Raw genomic sequence first — 16,671 nt, 5'->3', positions numbered from 1 at the left:
AAATGCTAATGCAATATGAGTGGATGGCATCATCTGCCGGGTAAGCAAATGAACAAACAGGCCCCTGCACGCGCCTGTTTCGAGTCCCTGCAGGGCTCCATAGAAACGCGTCGTCTGGGCAACCATCATCCCAATCCGGGGTCGGAAAAACAAACGCATGAGCCTCACAACGTCACAAGCCAAAAGCCCACCATCTTCACATTCACGCTCGCCAGCTCACGATCCTTTTCAACTTGGCGCCTTCGACAAACAACTAACGCAGCAGCTTCATCAAGCATACGACCTCTCGCACCAAACCCTCTTCCGTCGGAGGCGCAACTCTCTTTTCGCTTCACACTTGATACCCAGTTTTTGTTTGTTTACCTTATGTTCTGTCCTGCCTGAACATCATTTCCGTCTGCGCTCCTGTTTGATTGAGTACTGGACCGTCAACATCGAAGTATCCGGGGCTGCAAGAGCATATATCACACACACACACACACAATGGCTGCGCCTAATAACCAGTCGTCCATCACAGTCGCTGGTGGGTTCCAAGGATTTACAAGCAGAGCATTCCAATGCTGACTATGTCTCAACAGTCCGAGTACGGCCCTTTACAATTCGAGAAGCTGCACAAGTGTACGCCTGCCACTACTATTCCGACACAAACTGCATACTGACCGACGCAGACAAAAGAACGACGATGGCACAGTTTTCTTGGGCGACGGCTCGCTCGCGGGCGCGCCGCAACCAAAACTTCACCAGCGCGGCATAAGGAACGTCATCAAAGTGGTCGACGACCGCTGCTTGTAAGGGCGCTTTGGTATCTATTCGTTCGCCTACTGACAGGGCTCCAGAGTCTTCGATCCTCCCGAGGATAACCCCGTTCACAAATTCGGTCGATCTGTCGTCCCGACCTCGAAAAAGACAAAGGACCAGGTGTTCGCGTTTGATCGCGTCTTTGACGAAAACACGAACCAAGCCGACGTGTACGAAGGCACAACAAAGCAGCTGTTGGATAGCGTCCTCGATGGCTACAATGCGACTGTCTTCGCCTACGGCGCAACTGGTTGCGGCAAAACCCACACCATCACTGGCACATCGCAGCACCCTGGTATCATCTTCCTGACCATGCAGGAATTGTTCGAGAAGATTGAGGAGCGCAGCCAGGAGAAGACTACGGAATTGAGTCTCAGCTATCTCGAGATCTACAATGAGACCATTCGCGATCTCTTGGTGCCCGGTGGGAGCGGCAAGGGTGGACTGATGCTGCGGGAAGACAGCAACCAGGCCGTGACAGTGCCTGGGCTGACAAGCCACCACCCCAAGGACGTGGCCGAGGTTATGGACATGATCGTGCGCGGCAATGAGTACCGAACCGTCTCACCGACAGAGGCCAATGCCACATCATCGCGCTCTCACGCCGTGCTACAGATCAACGTCGCGCAAAAAGACCGAAACGCAGACGTCAACGAGCCTCACACCATGGCCACGCTCAGCATCATCGATCTGGCCGGGTCAGAGCGAGCTTCCGTCACAAAGAACCGAGGCGAGCGACTTGTCGAAGGTGCCAACATCAACAAATCCCTCCTTGCACTGGGGAGCTGCATCAATGCGCTTTGCGATCGACGCCAAAAGGCACATGTGCCGTATCGAAACAGCAAGCTCACGCGACTCCTCAAGTTCTCCCTGGGCGGCAACTGCAAGACGGTGATGATTGTGTGCGTGTCGCCCTCGAGTGCACATTTTGACGAGAGCCAAAACACGTTGCGGTATGCGAACCGGGCCAAGAACATCCAGACAAAGGTGACACGCAACGTTTTCAATGTCAACCGCCACGTCAAGGACTTTTTGGTCAAGATTGATGAGCAGATGGCCCTGATCAACGAGCTGCGCGCACAGCAAAAGGACTCTGAGAATGTCTTCTTTGCCAAATTCCGGAAACAATGTGAAAAGCGGCAGGCTGCTGGGCACGAGGGCGTACAGCGCCTCAGGGCGGCCTATGACAATTGTGCTGGTGAGCGTCAAGAGCGCATCAACAGCATGAAGCGTCTGAAGGCATTCGAGCGCCGGATCGGACTTTTGTCGAGCTGGATCGCCGCATTCGATACTGTCTGCGATCAGCGCGGCGGTGAGGATGATGCCATGCCGCAAAACCTAATCTCGATTCGCAAGACCGCACAGGGTATTCTCCTTGAGTTGGAAAGCAGCCGCCAGCATATCCACCAGAAGATAGAAAAGTCAACATGGGAGCGAACGATCGATACCGCCCTTGGCCATAGCCTGAGGCAGCTCGAAGGCACAGAGGGTGCGGATATGGGCGAAGCTGCGAGCTTGGAACGCGAGGCTGAGCTTCTAAAGGTCAACTTCTACCGCGAGGCGTACCACGAGGTGGCAGAGCAGGAGAGAGCAGGCGATGCTTCCATGATGCAGATGCTACTGACTGCCCAGTTTGAGATGCTGACCTCAATGGCGGATACGCTTGCCATGGACGAGGAATCGGCAGTGGCCCATGCCAAGGAGATCATCCACCGTCTGCTCCAGACTGGCTACACCGCTGCCTCCCATGTTGTCAAGCCCGATGGATCCCTACCTGTTGCCGAAGTCTTCCCACCAACGCGCAAGGGCACGCCAAAGCGCAAGAGTTCGATGCATGCGTACATCAAGCCGGTAGCCCAGCCAGTCTTCGCCGCTGCTGCTGCTGCCCGTAACAACGACGATCACCAAGCCAGCCCGATGAAGGCCTCTCCGAGGAGACGCCGCGCTGCGACGCCAAAGACGAGTGTGAGCTTCAGCGCGGCCCCCAAGCCAAAGAAGGGCGGAGTTAGGTGGCGCGACGATGAATCCGAGGACGGAGAACTCGCCGACTTTGAGAGAACTCCGCAGTACAAGGATCCGACACCTGAGCAGACCCCTTCTGCAAAGCCAGAGCCTGCTGCTACAGTACCCGAATCAGCTATGCCGACGATCTCGATACCTCAGGAACCGACCATTATGGAAGAGTCGAGTCCTAGCATTGAGATACCGGAAGCCGCCAGCTTGCCTGCCGCCAAGCCAAGCCGGTTCCAGGCTGGCTTTCTATCCAAGTCACGAGCATCCATGGCGCAGGATGGCGGTTCGCCCAAGCTGAGCCCCCCAAGCCTCAGCCTCAACCTTCGCAAGAGCACCTCGCCTGAGCCTGAGAGTAGGCTGCCTGCCCTGCGGTCACTTGATGTCGATAAGGTCGGCAACATGTCGCCGCCCGTGAGCCGGCCTCGGTACCTGCGCTCCTCGTCTAGCCCCCAGCCGCGTCCACCGCGCGCTATGGCAGATGAGAACAGTCCCCTCTCGAAACAAAGCAACTGCTCTGGGTCCGACTCCGAGTCCAGTTTCATAGACTCGCGTAAGCTGCGAGGCGCAATGCACACTGCCAACCATGCTCGTCGGGTCAGCCTCATGACGGGGACGTCTGCTTCCAAGGCCAAGCGAGTCTCTTCTATTGGTTCCATCGGCGGAGGACAGGCAGGCCCGCGACCTAGCATGCAGGGGCCGACCTCACACAGCTCGGCCAGCAGCGCGAATGGCATTTCCCGAAACCGACGTGGAAGCACGGAGCGCCGCCGGAGCCCACCCATGGCCTGCTCGCCGTCGGACCTGCGATCCAACGCGAGCGAGAGGACACTTACGGCCGGCCAGGCGAGGCGAATGAATCTCGGGGGAAGCCTCCGGTCTGACAAGCCGTCCGCCGATGGTCCCAGCCCTCCTGGACCCAGGCGCGTCACTATCGGTGTCGGGTCAGGGGCTGGGGCAGGCATGTCGGCCCATCGCCGCCAGACGAGCAAGAGCAGCGTGACGTGGAGGTGATCAAATTTACGAAATTGCATTTGCTGAGCGTTGCAAGGGATGGCTTTACACTCTCACAGATTTTCTTCTCCTTTGTCGGCCCAGGGCTTGTTTGTTTGGTGTTCAGGTTAGATCAGCACGCGATCCGTCAGCATAGATGGCGCATTCATTGCAAGTGTAATTAAGGAATGATCAATTTGAATCTGCTTGATTGAACTCGACTCTTGTGAGGCTATTGACCATGTCTAGCAAGGACTGTTCCCAGCAGCACTGGCAGCGTCCTCGGGGATAGCACCGGCCGCGACGGCGGACTTGTAGCACCAGCGCCACTCGTCCATGCCTCCGATCCAGTTGCACTTCCACGTCCAGAAGACCCAGCCGCCGCTCTTCTCAAATGTCTGGACCTGAGCGTTGAAGAAGGACCGATACCAGTCGACCTGGTCGGGGCGGTCCCTAATGCTGAACTCGTCGTTGTGCTCCACGTCGTCGGCAACGGCGATGGACCACTCGCCGACGATAATGCCGTCCTCGCGCTTGTCGTTGCAGACGGCGTTGATGTAGCCGTCCTTGGTGGTCTCGACGCTGCCGTCCCACTTGTAGTAGCGGTGGTCGTCAAAGAGGGTGTGGTCCGTGCTGGGCAGGCTGCTGGTGGGATCACCGGCGCCCCAGGCGTTGCCCATGAACTGAATGTGAAGCCTGTCGCCGTCGGCGACGTTGAGGGCGTCCTCGGCGTTGCGGATGGAGGTGTAGGCGTTGGGGTAGAAGCTCTCGATCATGTAGGCGGCCTCGGAGGGGTTCTGGCCCGCGTGGACGGGCTCGTTGATGACCTCGAGGGCGCCGACGTTGGCGTAGTTGGCGTTGGTGTGGATGCGGTCGGCCATCCAGTAGAGGAACTCGGCGGCGCGGCCAAAGTTGTCGGCGGTGTAGAAGCCGGGGTAGTCGACGCCCTGGGGGTGTTAGCTCTCACGAGATCAGTGGTGATTTGGGTTCTCCTTCACTCACGTGGCCGGTGTACTGCTGGTTGGCAAACTGCGAGCCTGGCCCGCCGTGGAGGTCCATGATGACATAGAGACCGGCGTCCTTGGCCCATCCGACGAGCCTGTCGACGTACTCGAGACCGCCCTGGGGGTAGTACTCGTCGTCCTTGACGAGGTCCTCCTTGAGCCAGAAGCCAACGGGAAGGCGGATGGTGTTGAGGCCGAGGCTGGCCATCTGCTGAATGTCCTCCTGGGTGGTCCAGGTGTCCCAGTGGCCGCGGAAGGCCTCGTTGGCGGCGTCCTGGCCGAGGGCCTGGGTGCACTGCCACTCGTCGTTGTAGCCGCCGCAGCCCATGTTGTTCCAGGCGTCGTTGGCCATCCAGGGCTCGATAATGAACTGGGAGCCGAGGTTGACGCCGCGGATCTTGTCTGCGCCGGGGAGCCAGCGCTTTGTGCCCGTGGCATTGTACAGATCTGCAGGCGTGTCAGTGGCTGCCGTGTCTTGCAGAGTTGTGAAGGAGGGCACAAGGTGACATACCCCTTTCATAGGGCATCCATGCCTGGGCTCCGGTGAGCAGGAGGGTTGTGGGAAGCAGCTTGGAGTACATCTTGGCTGAGGTGGGAAGTGACAGTCTGTGATGATGCTGAAGAAGCTGATCAGGAGATGATGGGAGAATGGCCCGTCTTAAGTACTCAATATCATCGGACAAGAGAAGACAGGCCTGACCACGTTGCAAGCAATGGTTCCATTCGGTGTACGGCACCGCGGTCTTGGTCGCAGATCATCGCCATGGCCGCTGTCGCATTACCAATGTATTATGATGCGCGCGCATAGATGTGGTCCTAGCCTCGTGGGATCTCATTAGTCGGCCATAAGCCCCGGCACATTGAAACGCCGTTGGGGCTGTGGGGTTGGAAGACTATGTATGGCCACATGAGGAAGGTGTAGATGCCGGCTTTCGGACGTCGAGGCATTGAGGCGTCCAAATGAGCGGATGGGTAGTCCATTTGATGTCATTCGGGCCTTTGGAGGGCACTAGGTTGGGACACCTAGGTGCAGGTGGTATTGCAGTAAGCAACACGAGGTGGCCGTGGAGGATCTGGCTGCGGCACTGCTATGCAGAGAGATGTATGTAGCCTTGACTGGTCATGCATGGTCGACGCCAGGAGATGATGTCTTGTCCTCGCCTCGACAGTTCTCTGTACGTGTAGCTCAGGTGAAGGCTTGGGTTCACATGACTTTGCGTACAGGCATCTCTGCCGAAAGTACCAACAATGGCGAGTGATCGTCAACTCTGAGCTTAGAGTCGAATTGGGTTCCTACCACGAAGTGAGGATACGTAGCTGAGAACATGGATGAGATCGACTAGCGAAGAGCCGATGATCCGCGTGGCGCCGGCATCGACAAAAGGGGCAACTCTTAGGATCTCAGCAGCCCACTTGGTCGCCTGGCTAGTGTCTGAAAGGCAATCCGAGAATGCGAAACATGCAAGACCCTGCTCCGCTGATGTAAGGGCTCGTGTTGTTTTCATTGATGATTGGGGCTTTGGGTAGCGTAGGATCTAGTCGGAGAATTCATCTGCCCCAAGGACGGCCCTACGTGTCTCGGGCGGCCGACTGCCTAGGCCTGTCTCCACAGGCGCCTACTACGTACGTGTACCTATGTTGGTTACGTGCGGTAGTACTCAACAAGATGCCGGGAAATGCTTTGGATCGTCTTGAAGCGCTGTGCTGGTTCCAGTCGCTCTGAATTGAGCAAGTGATGTTCATGTTGACGGTAGGGTTTGAATATCAGAACGTTTAAGGACACAACGGCTAACCGCAATGATGATCTGAATGTAGGACCGCATTTTAGCCCTGACAACCCAATACGGGAAACGATGTTTCCTTAAGCCTCCAGGCTTGCTGAAACGAACATCCACTTACCCCTTTTCTACAATCACATGCCAAATCCGTGATCATGCTGTCTCGTTGGGAGCTGCATTTGACCGGTATAGGGTAGGCGACTTCTTGCTTACTCATGCCGTGCCATGGTCCAGACCTCCATGAACCCTGCTAGCCAGCTGCCATCCCTCCAGCTGGCTTCGAACCCCTGGATTTCAACTTGGTGCTGGGAATCCGGGATCGCCCAAACGCCGTGCTCACACAAAGCCGCGGTCAACTCGCCGCGTGCTTTGCAGCACACCATAGACAGCCAGACACGCATGGCTGTCGCGACATTCCTTCGGCGAGGCTTCTGCCTAGTGCTACCACTCGCATTGGCCTGCAGCATCTGGCTGTACCTCTATCCCGTCTTCAAGGGCTGCGCGTTCCCCATCGCCTCACGCGACCCCATCGAGGCTTTCCAAGAGACGAAAAAGCTACACTGGCCGTACGCCGAACCAGACAATGGAGTGCCCACCGAATTGGCTCCCTTCCGACTCCTCGCCCTCGGCGATCCGCAGCTCGAGGGCGACACCTCCATACCCGTCAAGACACTTGGCTTCTTGCCGCACCTGAAGAAGATAGCCAAGCATGTGGCCTTTCAAACCAAACATTCGTCCCTCCGCGAGCGCGTACGCATGACCCTGCACGACACGGTCGACTTTTACTTTGAGGACATACCCAACGTCCTCGAGTCGATCCGCAAGCTTATCGATCTGTTCTGCAACGACTTTTACTTGGCGCATATATATCGCACGGTGCACTGGTGGACGCGGCCCACTCATGTGACCGTCCTCGGAGACCTTGTCGGCAGTCAATGGATTGACGATGCCGAGTTCGAAAGGCGAGGCAGACGGTTCTGGCATCGTACCTTTAGGGGCGGTGAGAGGGTCCCCGACGAGGTGGCGCTCTTTCCACAGAGAGAATACGACGTATCGGGCGTTTTGACCAACTCGGAAGAGTCAAGTGTCTGGACGAGACGCATCTTGAATGTCGTCGGGAATCACGACGTGGGGTATGCAGGCGACCTGACAGAGGAGAGGATGGAGCGTTTCGAGCGTGTGTTTGGCAAGGCCAACTACGAGCTTCGCTTCGAGCTGCCCGTCACAGATCCTGAGCTGAACAAGACCATTGTGGACGATGAGACGAACCCAGAGTCGCTCCGACTGCGGCCCGAGATCCGCGTCGTCCTGCTCAACGACATGAACCTGGACACGCCCGCAAAGAGCTCCGTCTTGCAAGACGTGACCTACAACTACGTCAATGCCATCATTGGAAACTCCCATGACGTTGAGTTTCAGGGTGGCTTCACCATCATACTGACGCACATCCCGACGTACAAGCCCAAGGGCGTCTGCGTCGACGCGCCCTACTTTGACTTTTATCCCTCCTCTGAAGGCGGTGGCGTCAGGGAGCAGTACCTGCTGAGTCCTGACGCCAGCAGGGGCTTCTTTGAGGGGATCCTGGGCGTGAGCGGCAATACAAATGCCGACGGCAAGGGCCTCGGCCGTCCCGGCGTCATACTGAATGGCCACGATCATGCCGGCTGCGATACGTACCACTTTATCAACCAGACCAATGGCACGACACAAGCAGACCGCTCCTGGGAACATATTACCTGGGAGGACGCCCAGACACAGGAGATACCGGCCATGCCCGGCCATCCAGGTCGACGAGAAATCACCGTGCGTAGTATGATGGGTGGTTTTGGCGGCAATGCTGGCTTGCTGAGTCTGTGGTTCGACTGGGAGGCCTGGGAGTGGCGCTTTGAGTATGCAGACTGCGCGCTGGGCACGCAGCACTTTTGGTGGTTCACGCACATTGTCGATGCGATTGTTATAGCGTTGGCCGTGGCGTATCTCGGCGTCAGGGGGCTCGAGGCAAAGGGCGTCAATGTGGACAAGCGAGCTTGCGCGCTTGTGGCATTCCTGCGCAAACGAAACAATGAGTTATGGACACGAGGCACGAAGACGGCGGCGAAAGCTAATGGGACGCCAAAGGCTGGATAGAGTAGTTTTGGCTAGAAATGAGAATACATGTACTATATGCCCCTGACATCAAGATAGCACGAATGTGAACTTGCTGTTCAACCACAGACGCCACAAAGGCCATTCAATTCACATATCCTGTGCTCTAGCTCTCATCAGCTCATACAGATATTGTACAGATTTACACGGGCAGCCAATCTGCTTGCACCTCTTCCTCCCCCCCTCAAAAAAATGCCGAGTCTATATGCAAAACCCTCCCAATGGACAAATAGAAATGCGGACACTCGCGTTCTCGTACGCGCCGGACCCCATCGGCGAAGGGAACAGTTGTACAGTTTGTTTTGGGTTAATATTAGTGGAAGGTGTGTGTTGTTGGTTGGGGCCGAGATGCGGTGGAGATTCGGAAACGCGAATGTCGCTCACTCCTTCTTCTCCTCCTCCTTCTTAGGCATGAAAAAGCCGCCGAGGGAGCCGTACATGTTGTCCATGGCTTCCTTCTGCATCTTCTCGGTCATGGCCTTCTCCTCGTCCAGCCACTTCTGCCCATTCTCGCGAATCTCCTTCTCCAACAGCTCGTAGTTGCGCTGGCCCCGTTCACGGGCAATGTCCTGCAGCATCTTACCCTGCGCAAACGCCTCGGTCGGGTTCTGCTCGCCCTCGGGCTGCATGGTCATGCTCATGTTGCTGGGTCCGAGACCGAGCATGCTGCCCAAGGCGCCCATGCCGGAGGGCTTCTTGTGCTTGCCCTTCTCGGCGGCCAGACGAGCGTTGAATTCCTTGCGCGCGATCGCTTCACGGCGGGCGAACTCGGTCGGGATGTGCTTGCCCTCGAACGACTTGAGCACCTTGCGCACGTCGTCGTACTGCATGGTGTGGATGTACTCGAGGAAGGGGATAAGGCTAACGAGCTCCTTGTCGTCCTTCTCACCCGCCCAGGGGTCCAGGATGATGGCGTTCTCGGGCTGCTTGCGCACGTGGCTAGCCTTGGTGTCGAGGACGATGACCTTGGACGGGTCACGGTTCAGGTAGGAAAGGTCCTTGACAATCTCGCCGTCTTCAAACTTGGTAGCCTCGCGGAAGAGGGGCCACATGATGAGACGGAAGGGGTCAAGTTTGCGCACAATGCCCTCGGCCATGCCGAACGACGTTGATGACCAAACGACCAGCTCGTAGTATTGACCGAGGTAGCGGATGAAGTAGTCGGCGCCTGGTCGCTTGGCCAATCGCCAGCCATGCTGGCGCGACCACTCGCTGTGCACGAGCAGATCCTCCAGGCTGATCACCAGAGTGTAAGGGCGCTCGAAACTGGGATGAGGGTCGGGCAGTAGCTTGTCAAAGGACGGGTTCTGATAGTATGAGACCGACTCGCCCATTCGGGCCCTCAGTCGCTGCCACCACAGGACCGGCGAGAGTCCGTTGGGAATTTCGGGATGGCGTGCCGCCTCGGCCTCGTCGTCCCAGTTGCGGCCAAGATATCCCAGACCGAACAGTGAGCCTGATCCCACGCCAATCAAGAGCATGCGCGTCCACCAACGACGGTTGCGCTCGCTCGTCGAGACATATTCTGAATCGCCGCCACCACCGCCGCCGCGTCGCTCGTACTGAGGCACTGTTTCGAGTGCGGCATCCGATTTGACATCTTTGCCTTTGGCCTGCTCCAGCTCGTCGAAGAGTGTCGAGGGAATACCCTGAGTCAGGTCAGGCAGCTTGTCAAAGGGTATTTGGTCGGTTTCTTTGGCGTCCTTCGCCTTGGCGGACTCGGCTGCTGCTTCGTTCTCGGGCGCGGGAGTATCGGGTGATTCCTTGGGCGTCGAATCAGATTTCGGCGCAGGCGTCTGCTTCTGAGCAAAGGACCGGGTCCAAGACTGGGTGTAAGAGGCTGCAGCAATAGGCAGTGTCCTGTTCAATGGCGCAGCCGAGATCGCTCTGCTACCAAGGCGCGTGGCCTGCGCGAAGACCAACCTGGATAGCATGACGGAAGAGATGTGTCCCGCGACAAGGCGCGTTGCAAGGTTGGGAGGAAAAGCGTCACTGGAGCTTATTTGGTCGTTGGGTCACTCAAGGCGACATTGCAAGCTCGACCTCGAAATTGGAGATGGCGCGAGGGAAATTGTCCCAAAGAGAAGAAAGCGATGGATGGGTGGTGATGCAGCTGCAGCTGGAGTTCCAGTCCTTCGAATCTTTTCCAGCGCCGCAACCACTGAGCTGGTGCCCGGCGGGTGACAGGGGGGGTGTTCACCCGAAGATTAGGCGAGTTGCTCACGGATCTACTGTTTTACCGATGTCGTCACTGGCACCCCACCTCTGCAGGTAGCCAGATCGGATGAGTGAGGACCGGAGTTAGAGTGCCGCCTCACGTGAACCCAAATCCCCGTCTTCAACATGCCCGTTCCTCAACGAAGTTACGATATAAACACACCACCATCATCAACAGCAGCCATCCTCCTCTGCCCCTCTTTGGCACCTAGAGCACGAGATCTGCCCGAACCAATTACACCTCACAACTTCCTAAGAATATCAGCAACCGCGTCCACGGGCAAGATGCTCGCCGCTGCTGCGTTCTAGGGTGGTCCCATTGTTGACATTTCGCCATGGAACCACCCTCTACGGCGCAAACTGTCTCGCGAGACCTACTACAATTATACTCAAAATCTCTGGCGTAAAGCCATTCGAAAAGCACCGAGTCGCAACAACTGTGGACACTACTGCCGCCCTCCAACTGAACGCCACCACGACAAGGCTGCCCCGCAGAAAAGTCCTTGGAACCGAATCGCCACACTATTCCATCACGGCATTTCGAACTTGGATCCTCACAACGGGCCACCTTCACCATGGCACCGGGTCGACGACCAGCCAAATCAGGCGTTCTGGTCATCAGGACGCCGCCAGCAACAGCACCGGCGGCTGCGCCTGCACTCTCCAAGGGAGCATCGACAGCGCCTGCTCCTTCGGGCGACGTCGACAGCATCCCCATTGCGGACCTGACACTCGACGTCCCTCTCAGACCATTTCAGCGCAAGCGCCGCGTTCCCGACCGGTCTTTTCCGTTTCTCGAACTGCCATCTGAGCTGCGCATCAAAGTCTACGAGCACTACTTCAGGGATGACGAATGGCCTAATGAGATTCTCGACTTGGGTCCCGACATTTATAAACGGTACCATAAAAAGCTAGGAATCATCCGAGTATGCAGGCAGATTCACGACGAGGCCACCCATTATTTCTACAGCACCCGTCGATTCCGAATATTCCCCACCAGTCCAGGACGATACTTCAAGACGAAGAAGCCGCTACTGTCGCGGATGAAGAAGGTCCAGCGCGAGTGCGTCACCTCGCTCGAACTGCGCCTTGGGCCGGGATGGAGCGCGCCACCTCGGGGATGGGTGGTCAACGATGCCCTCGGGCTGACCGAATTCACCAACGTCCGCACGCTCTGTGTGTTTGTCGAGTGCGACCCCAGCGATGGCGTGTTCAAGGGATTCCGGCGCTCCGAGGGATTCTACGAGGGGTTCAGCCGCACCCTCCTCGCCAGTATCCTAGAAAAGCTCCCTTCTGTGAACATTGTCGAGTTTGACGGCTGGTCGAGCGTTAAGAAGAAGGGCGCAATGATGTCGGGCCTACTCGAGACTGCGAGAACGGCTGGGTACTTGACCGCCTGGGGACCCGAGCGCGGTTGGACGGACGAGGACCACGAAGATGACGAACCTAACAAGCATGAGCCAAACCCCTTCATGGCGGTGACACCACTCGCCACCGGTGACTGGCCGCACAACATTCTGGTTTCAGCATAGTATCACGACAGGGACAAGGCGTTTGGGCGTTTGGGCACCTTTGACGGGCCGTCGGATGGTATATAGTCTAGCGCGGTCCTACTGGGAATTGACAAGTGTGAACTTGCTTCATTGAAATCTTGGACACGTCTAAACGCTTCAAATGTAATGTGAAAATTGCAGCTCCACTCAGGGCCTCTCACTGTGCCCCCAGCGCCGTCAGGGCGTTTCTGAGCTCTTGCACCGCGGTGGGCACGTCTTCAAAATTCAGTGCCGAGATTGCCCACTTGGCATGTTTTTGCGCCTGGTTGAGGTCCTTGTAATGGGCGGCGGGTGAAGGTGCACTAGGCGCTGGTGCCGGTACGGGCACAGGTTGTGGAAGCGAAGGGGCACTGGGCTGCTGCTGCGGAACGGAGGGCTGAAAGCTGCTGGCAGAAGAGCCTGGGAACGCTGGACCCGGCGGAGGCGCAAACTGCGAAGACAGCTTGGTTGGAAGATGTGGTGACGGACCTGGCGGGATCGAAGAAGCAGCCGAGGCTGGCCCTTCGGGCGCGACACTCGGTATGGATGCCGGAACTGAGGGTGGGACCACAGAGCCCGGAGTAGAAGGCTGCGGCGGGTGTGGTCCTGTGGGAAAGTAGTCTTCGGGGGCCGGAGGATGCGGCGGAGGACCAGCGCTTCCCAGAGGTTCGCCGGCGTCGGGCGCGTCTTGTACAGTGGCCGGTTGAGGCGCGGTGCCTAGGGAGGCGAGTTCTTGAACGTCCGGGTCGTTGGGATCAAGACCGGTCGCTCCCTCCTCCTCGCCCCCTTCTGCCTGTTCAGGTTGCTTCGGGTTCGACTCGTTGGGGTCACGTCCTTCTCGCAACGCCTTGAGGATCCGCGCGGCATTCCACTTGGCGAACTTGATTTTTTGCAGGACCTCGGGCTCGAGCTCGCCCCATTCGCGGAGGAGGTCGAAGAAGGTAGCCGCCGCGTCGAACGTGTCGGCTGTCTGTCGAGTGACCTTGTCGGCGCGGAGGGTGCGCTCTGCACGGTCAAACGTCTGTTGCGCGAATTGCTCAATGTAGACCTTGGCGACCTCGTTGTCGGTAATCGCATCCTCGGCAGCGTGTTCAGCCTTTGTCGTCTCGAGTTGATCGATCAGGTTCGTCGTGAATGCGAAGGCGTCCTCGTCACCCGAGTGTAACCCTTTCCCAACAATTTGATTGACGGCGCGGTACTCGCCTAGAGCATTATAAGAATACAGATGTCATTCAATAAATAGGATTTGGGAACGAACACCAGTATGCGACGGCTGGCTTGACCGAACGCAGCTGGCCAGCGCGCTTGATGAAGCGGCTGACCTCGGGGATTTTGAGCGACTCGGGAAGAGCCTCAGCCATGGTTTCAATGTGTGTGTACCGAGATCGAGAAGTGGTCTTGATGCTGCGGGTGTCGAAGGAGACGTGCGGTCATGTGTTATCGCAATGTATTTGTAGAGTGTGAATATGGAAGACAGGTCGTATGACGTTGCGGGGATGTAAGTCGGAAGTGTGGCTGGTAGTCAACAATCCCATGTGGGCGCGCCACACTTTTTGGTGCCCCTCCACAGCTCGCGCCACCGTTCCTGAGCTGCAACCTGCACGCATCAAATGTTCCACCGTGGCCTCTTACTGGATCAGGATATAACACTTCGAATGCAACGTGCAACGTGTTCCTTTGTTGTCTCGAATTTCTCTTCTATCATCTCCAACTCTTATAAGAGTGGATTTCAATATGCATCAGCCATCGATTGCGGCAGCCTTGATGGCAGCGCTGGCTGCCTTGCCGTCGGCCCAGGCTGCCATGTACACCAAGTCGTCACCCGTTGTCCAGCTGAACGCACGCAACTTTGACAGTCTCATCACCAATTCAAACTACACATCAGTATGTCTCCTGTCCTACATACAACGGCGTCTACTGACTCATGACAGATTGTTGAGTTCTACGCACCGTGGTGCGGCCACTGCCAGAACCTGAAGCCTGCGTACGAGAAGGCAGCAAAGAATCTCGATGGCTTGGCCAAGGTCGCAGCTATTGACTGTGACGATGATGCCAACAAGCCAATTTGCGGTGCTCACGGCATCCAGGGCTTCCCCACGCTCAAGACTTTCCGCCCTGGAAAGAAGGCCGGTAAACCTATTGTAGAGGACTACCGTGGACAGCGCACCGCATCGGGTATCACCGACGAAGTCGTCAACAAGATCAACAACCATGTCACGAAGCTTACGGATAAGGACCTGGACGCCTTCTTGGAGAAATCTGGACCCAAGGCACTACTGTTCACGGAAAAAGGCACGACGAGCGCCCTTTTGCGCAGCATCGCCATTGACTTCCTGGACGTCATCAAGGTTGGCCAGATTCGCAGTAAGGAGATCGCAGCCGTGGAGCGATTTGGTATTGAAAAATTCCCTTCGCTCGTCCTTATTCCAGGCAGTGAGGATACAGAGCCAGTCGTCTACGGTGGCGAGCTCAAGAAGGCTAGCATGGTAGACTTCCTCAAGCAGGCCGGCGAGCCCAATCCTGACCCGGCGCCGGCCAAGGGCAAGGGAAACCAGGTCAAGGCGAAGCCCAAGGCTGAACCCGCCCCGGAGCCTGAGGAGTCCCCCGAATCGTCCACAGCCAGTTCCACGGCCGAGGACGTTGCTCCCACCGTCATCCCCATCCAGTCCATCTCGTCCAACGACATGCTGCACGAAAACTGCCTTCAGAAGAAATCGCACACGTGTGTCCTTGCATTCATACCCGAGGGCTCTGCCGATGGCGAGAAGGCCGTCGAATCCCTGTCCAAGCTGAACACCAAGTACATCCGTGGACAACACCACCTCTTCCCATTCTTTGCTCTGCCTGATTCTGTCGACATGTCCTCGACCCTCCGCACATCCCTTGAGCTCGGTGCCGATGTTGAGCTGATTGCCTTTAATGCCCGACGTGGTTGGTTCAAGCAGTTCCAGGGCAAGGACTACACCGTAGAGGGTATCGAGGCATGGATTGACGCTATCCGAATGGGTGAGGGGGAGAAGAAGAAGATGCCCGAGGGCGTCCTTGCCGTGAAAGCTTCTGAGGAGAGCCAAGCCGAGAAGAGTTCGTCGGAGGAAACCAAGGCTACCGACCCCGAGCCAGAGATCGAGACCGAGGCGCCCGAGGAGGAAGAGATTGTGCACGAAGAACTGTAAGCAATGCAGGGGTATCTGGGCAGACGTAAGCTTTAGCGAAGTAGAAGAATGTAGCCAACATACCATTCTCATTCGTCCAAATCCATAACCATGGTATCACTCCTGTCGACGGCGCCCTCGCGTATCATCTGCACGCCCTTTTCCCGGATGACGCGATCAAGAATTTGCTTCACCTGCTTGCAGCCATCCACGCCAACGACCAGCATGCCCTCCAGTCTGCTGACCTGCAATCTGCTCTCGCAGTTGAGGACGGCAATGCGATCCGAGGATCCCAATGTTGCGACGGTGAGATAGGGCAGCTCCTGCTCCTCTTGCGTGTTCAGATCCAACAACGGATCGGCGGAATCGTCCGAAGCAGAGTGGGAAGACGTGGATCCAGCGGTGCAGGCCGCAATGTAGTCGGACATGGGGATACCGGCGTCGATCAGGGCGAGGGTGGCGGCGTTGAGCAGTGCAGCCAGGAGAGAGCCATCCGACGACAGGACATGGAGCGAAATGGAGATGCTCGAGTGAGGGAACAGGTGCGTGTGCACAATGGACGAAAAGGTCTTTGCGATGGTGATCTCGAGTTCCTGCGTGCGTTTGTCGTTGCGCCCACGCTTCTTCCGGTCGACGGACGAGAAGCCGGCAATAATGACATTGACGTTGATGCTGGCCGTGTCACGGGCACTACCACCGCCGCCGCTTGTTTGGCCGCGTCTCTGGGACTGGTTCTGCTCGGCGGGACCGGTCAGGACACACATGACCTTGGTGTGGCCCATTTCAAGGTAGGAGGAGCCATCGGCGGCAGCTTGCGTTCTGATCTGGGCGTGCAGGCGTCGCAGCTCGTTCCAACGCCGCCCGTCGACACGGAGGAGAGCGAGCGAGTACGTAGACGTGTCGAGAGGCATCGTGGCAGCTTGACGTGGCAAGGAATCCGTCGTTGGGTTGAGTATCTGGATGGGCGACGATCTTGAATCCGACCTGAAATTTCGATGATGGTGGGGTGTAGCAATTGTGGCTGGAGCTAGCTGGGGATGTG

General features: G+C 57.2%; 8 protein-coding genes across 8 annotated transcripts; 4 read left to right on the top strand and 4 right to left on the bottom strand.

Moving 5' to 3' along the window:
- The first annotated feature begins 25 nt into the window (after positions 1–25).
- On the top strand, positions 26–4,016 carry F5Z01DRAFT_723264 (P-loop containing nucleoside triphosphate hydrolase protein). The gene is made up of 4 exons (XM_046266608.1): positions 26–523; positions 579–618; positions 669–788; positions 837–4,016. The coding sequence occupies exons 1-4, from the start codon at positions 484–486 to the stop codon at positions 3,820–3,822; spliced, it is 3,186 nt and encodes a 1,061-aa protein (XP_046118699.1). The 5' UTR covers positions 26–483; the 3' UTR covers positions 3,823–4,016.
- Positions 3,935–5,503, bottom strand: F5Z01DRAFT_93836 (glycoside hydrolase family 5 protein). Its single transcript, XM_046267231.1, has 3 exons — positions 5,317–5,503; positions 4,804–5,252; positions 3,935–4,748 (listed from the first exon to the last, which is right to left on the bottom strand). Exons 1-3 carry the CDS (start codon positions 5,384–5,386, stop codon positions 4,047–4,049), a joined length of 1,221 nt encoding a protein of 406 aa, XP_046118698.1. The 5' UTR covers positions 5,387–5,503; the 3' UTR covers positions 3,935–4,046.
- Positions 5,504–6,877: 1,374 nt separating this feature from the next.
- F5Z01DRAFT_654801 (uncharacterized protein) lies at positions 6,878–8,787 on the top strand. The gene has a single exon (XM_046263447.1). The coding sequence runs from the start codon at positions 6,983–6,985 to the stop codon at positions 8,708–8,710; it is 1,728 nt and encodes a 575-aa protein (XP_046118697.1). The 5' UTR covers positions 6,878–6,982; the 3' UTR covers positions 8,711–8,787.
- Positions 8,788–8,909: 122 nt separating this feature from the next.
- F5Z01DRAFT_93859 (mitochondrial import inner membrane translocase subunit TIM50) lies at positions 8,910–10,867 on the bottom strand. Its single transcript, XM_046267232.1, has one exon. It carries the CDS (start codon positions 10,660–10,662, stop codon positions 9,109–9,111), a length of 1,554 nt encoding a protein of 517 aa, XP_046118696.1. The 5' UTR covers positions 10,663–10,867; the 3' UTR covers positions 8,910–9,108.
- A 520-nt stretch (positions 10,868–11,387) lies between these two features.
- F5Z01DRAFT_93861 (uncharacterized protein) lies at positions 11,388–12,836 on the top strand. Its single transcript, XM_046267233.1, has one exon. It carries the CDS (start codon positions 11,521–11,523, stop codon positions 12,475–12,477), a length of 957 nt encoding a protein of 318 aa, XP_046118695.1. The 5' UTR covers positions 11,388–11,520; the 3' UTR covers positions 12,478–12,836.
- On the bottom strand, positions 12,567–14,073 carry F5Z01DRAFT_93925 (Vta1 like-domain-containing protein). The gene is made up of 2 exons (XM_046267237.1): positions 13,736–14,073; positions 12,567–13,680 (listed from the first exon to the last, which is right to left on the bottom strand). The coding sequence occupies exons 1-2, from the start codon at positions 13,836–13,838 to the stop codon at positions 12,656–12,658; spliced, it is 1,128 nt and encodes a 375-aa protein (XP_046118694.1). The 5' UTR covers positions 13,839–14,073; the 3' UTR covers positions 12,567–12,655.
- Position 14,074: 1 nt separating this feature from the next.
- F5Z01DRAFT_93864 (PDI protein A prpA) lies at positions 14,075–15,684 on the top strand. The gene is made up of 2 exons (XM_046267234.1): positions 14,075–14,361; positions 14,409–15,684. Exons 1-2 carry the CDS (start codon positions 14,212–14,214, stop codon positions 15,648–15,650), a joined length of 1,392 nt encoding a protein of 463 aa, XP_046118693.1. The 5' UTR covers positions 14,075–14,211; the 3' UTR covers positions 15,651–15,684.
- F5Z01DRAFT_93865 (3' exoribonuclease family, domain 1-domain-containing protein) lies at positions 15,685–16,639 on the bottom strand. The gene has a single exon (XM_046267235.1). It carries the CDS (start codon positions 16,538–16,540, stop codon positions 15,719–15,721), a length of 822 nt encoding a protein of 273 aa, XP_046118692.1. The 5' UTR covers positions 16,541–16,639; the 3' UTR covers positions 15,685–15,718.
- Between the last annotated feature and the right edge of the window lie 32 nt (positions 16,640–16,671).

Source organism: Emericellopsis atlantica (genome assembly GCF_019669845.1).
Source record: "Emericellopsis atlantica unplaced genomic scaffold F5Z01scaffold_12, whole genome shotgun sequence".
Classification (NCBI taxonomy): domain Eukaryota; kingdom Fungi; phylum Ascomycota; class Sordariomycetes; order Hypocreales; family Bionectriaceae; genus Emericellopsis; species Emericellopsis atlantica.
This window is presented reverse-complemented; position numbering and strand designations above follow the sequence as displayed.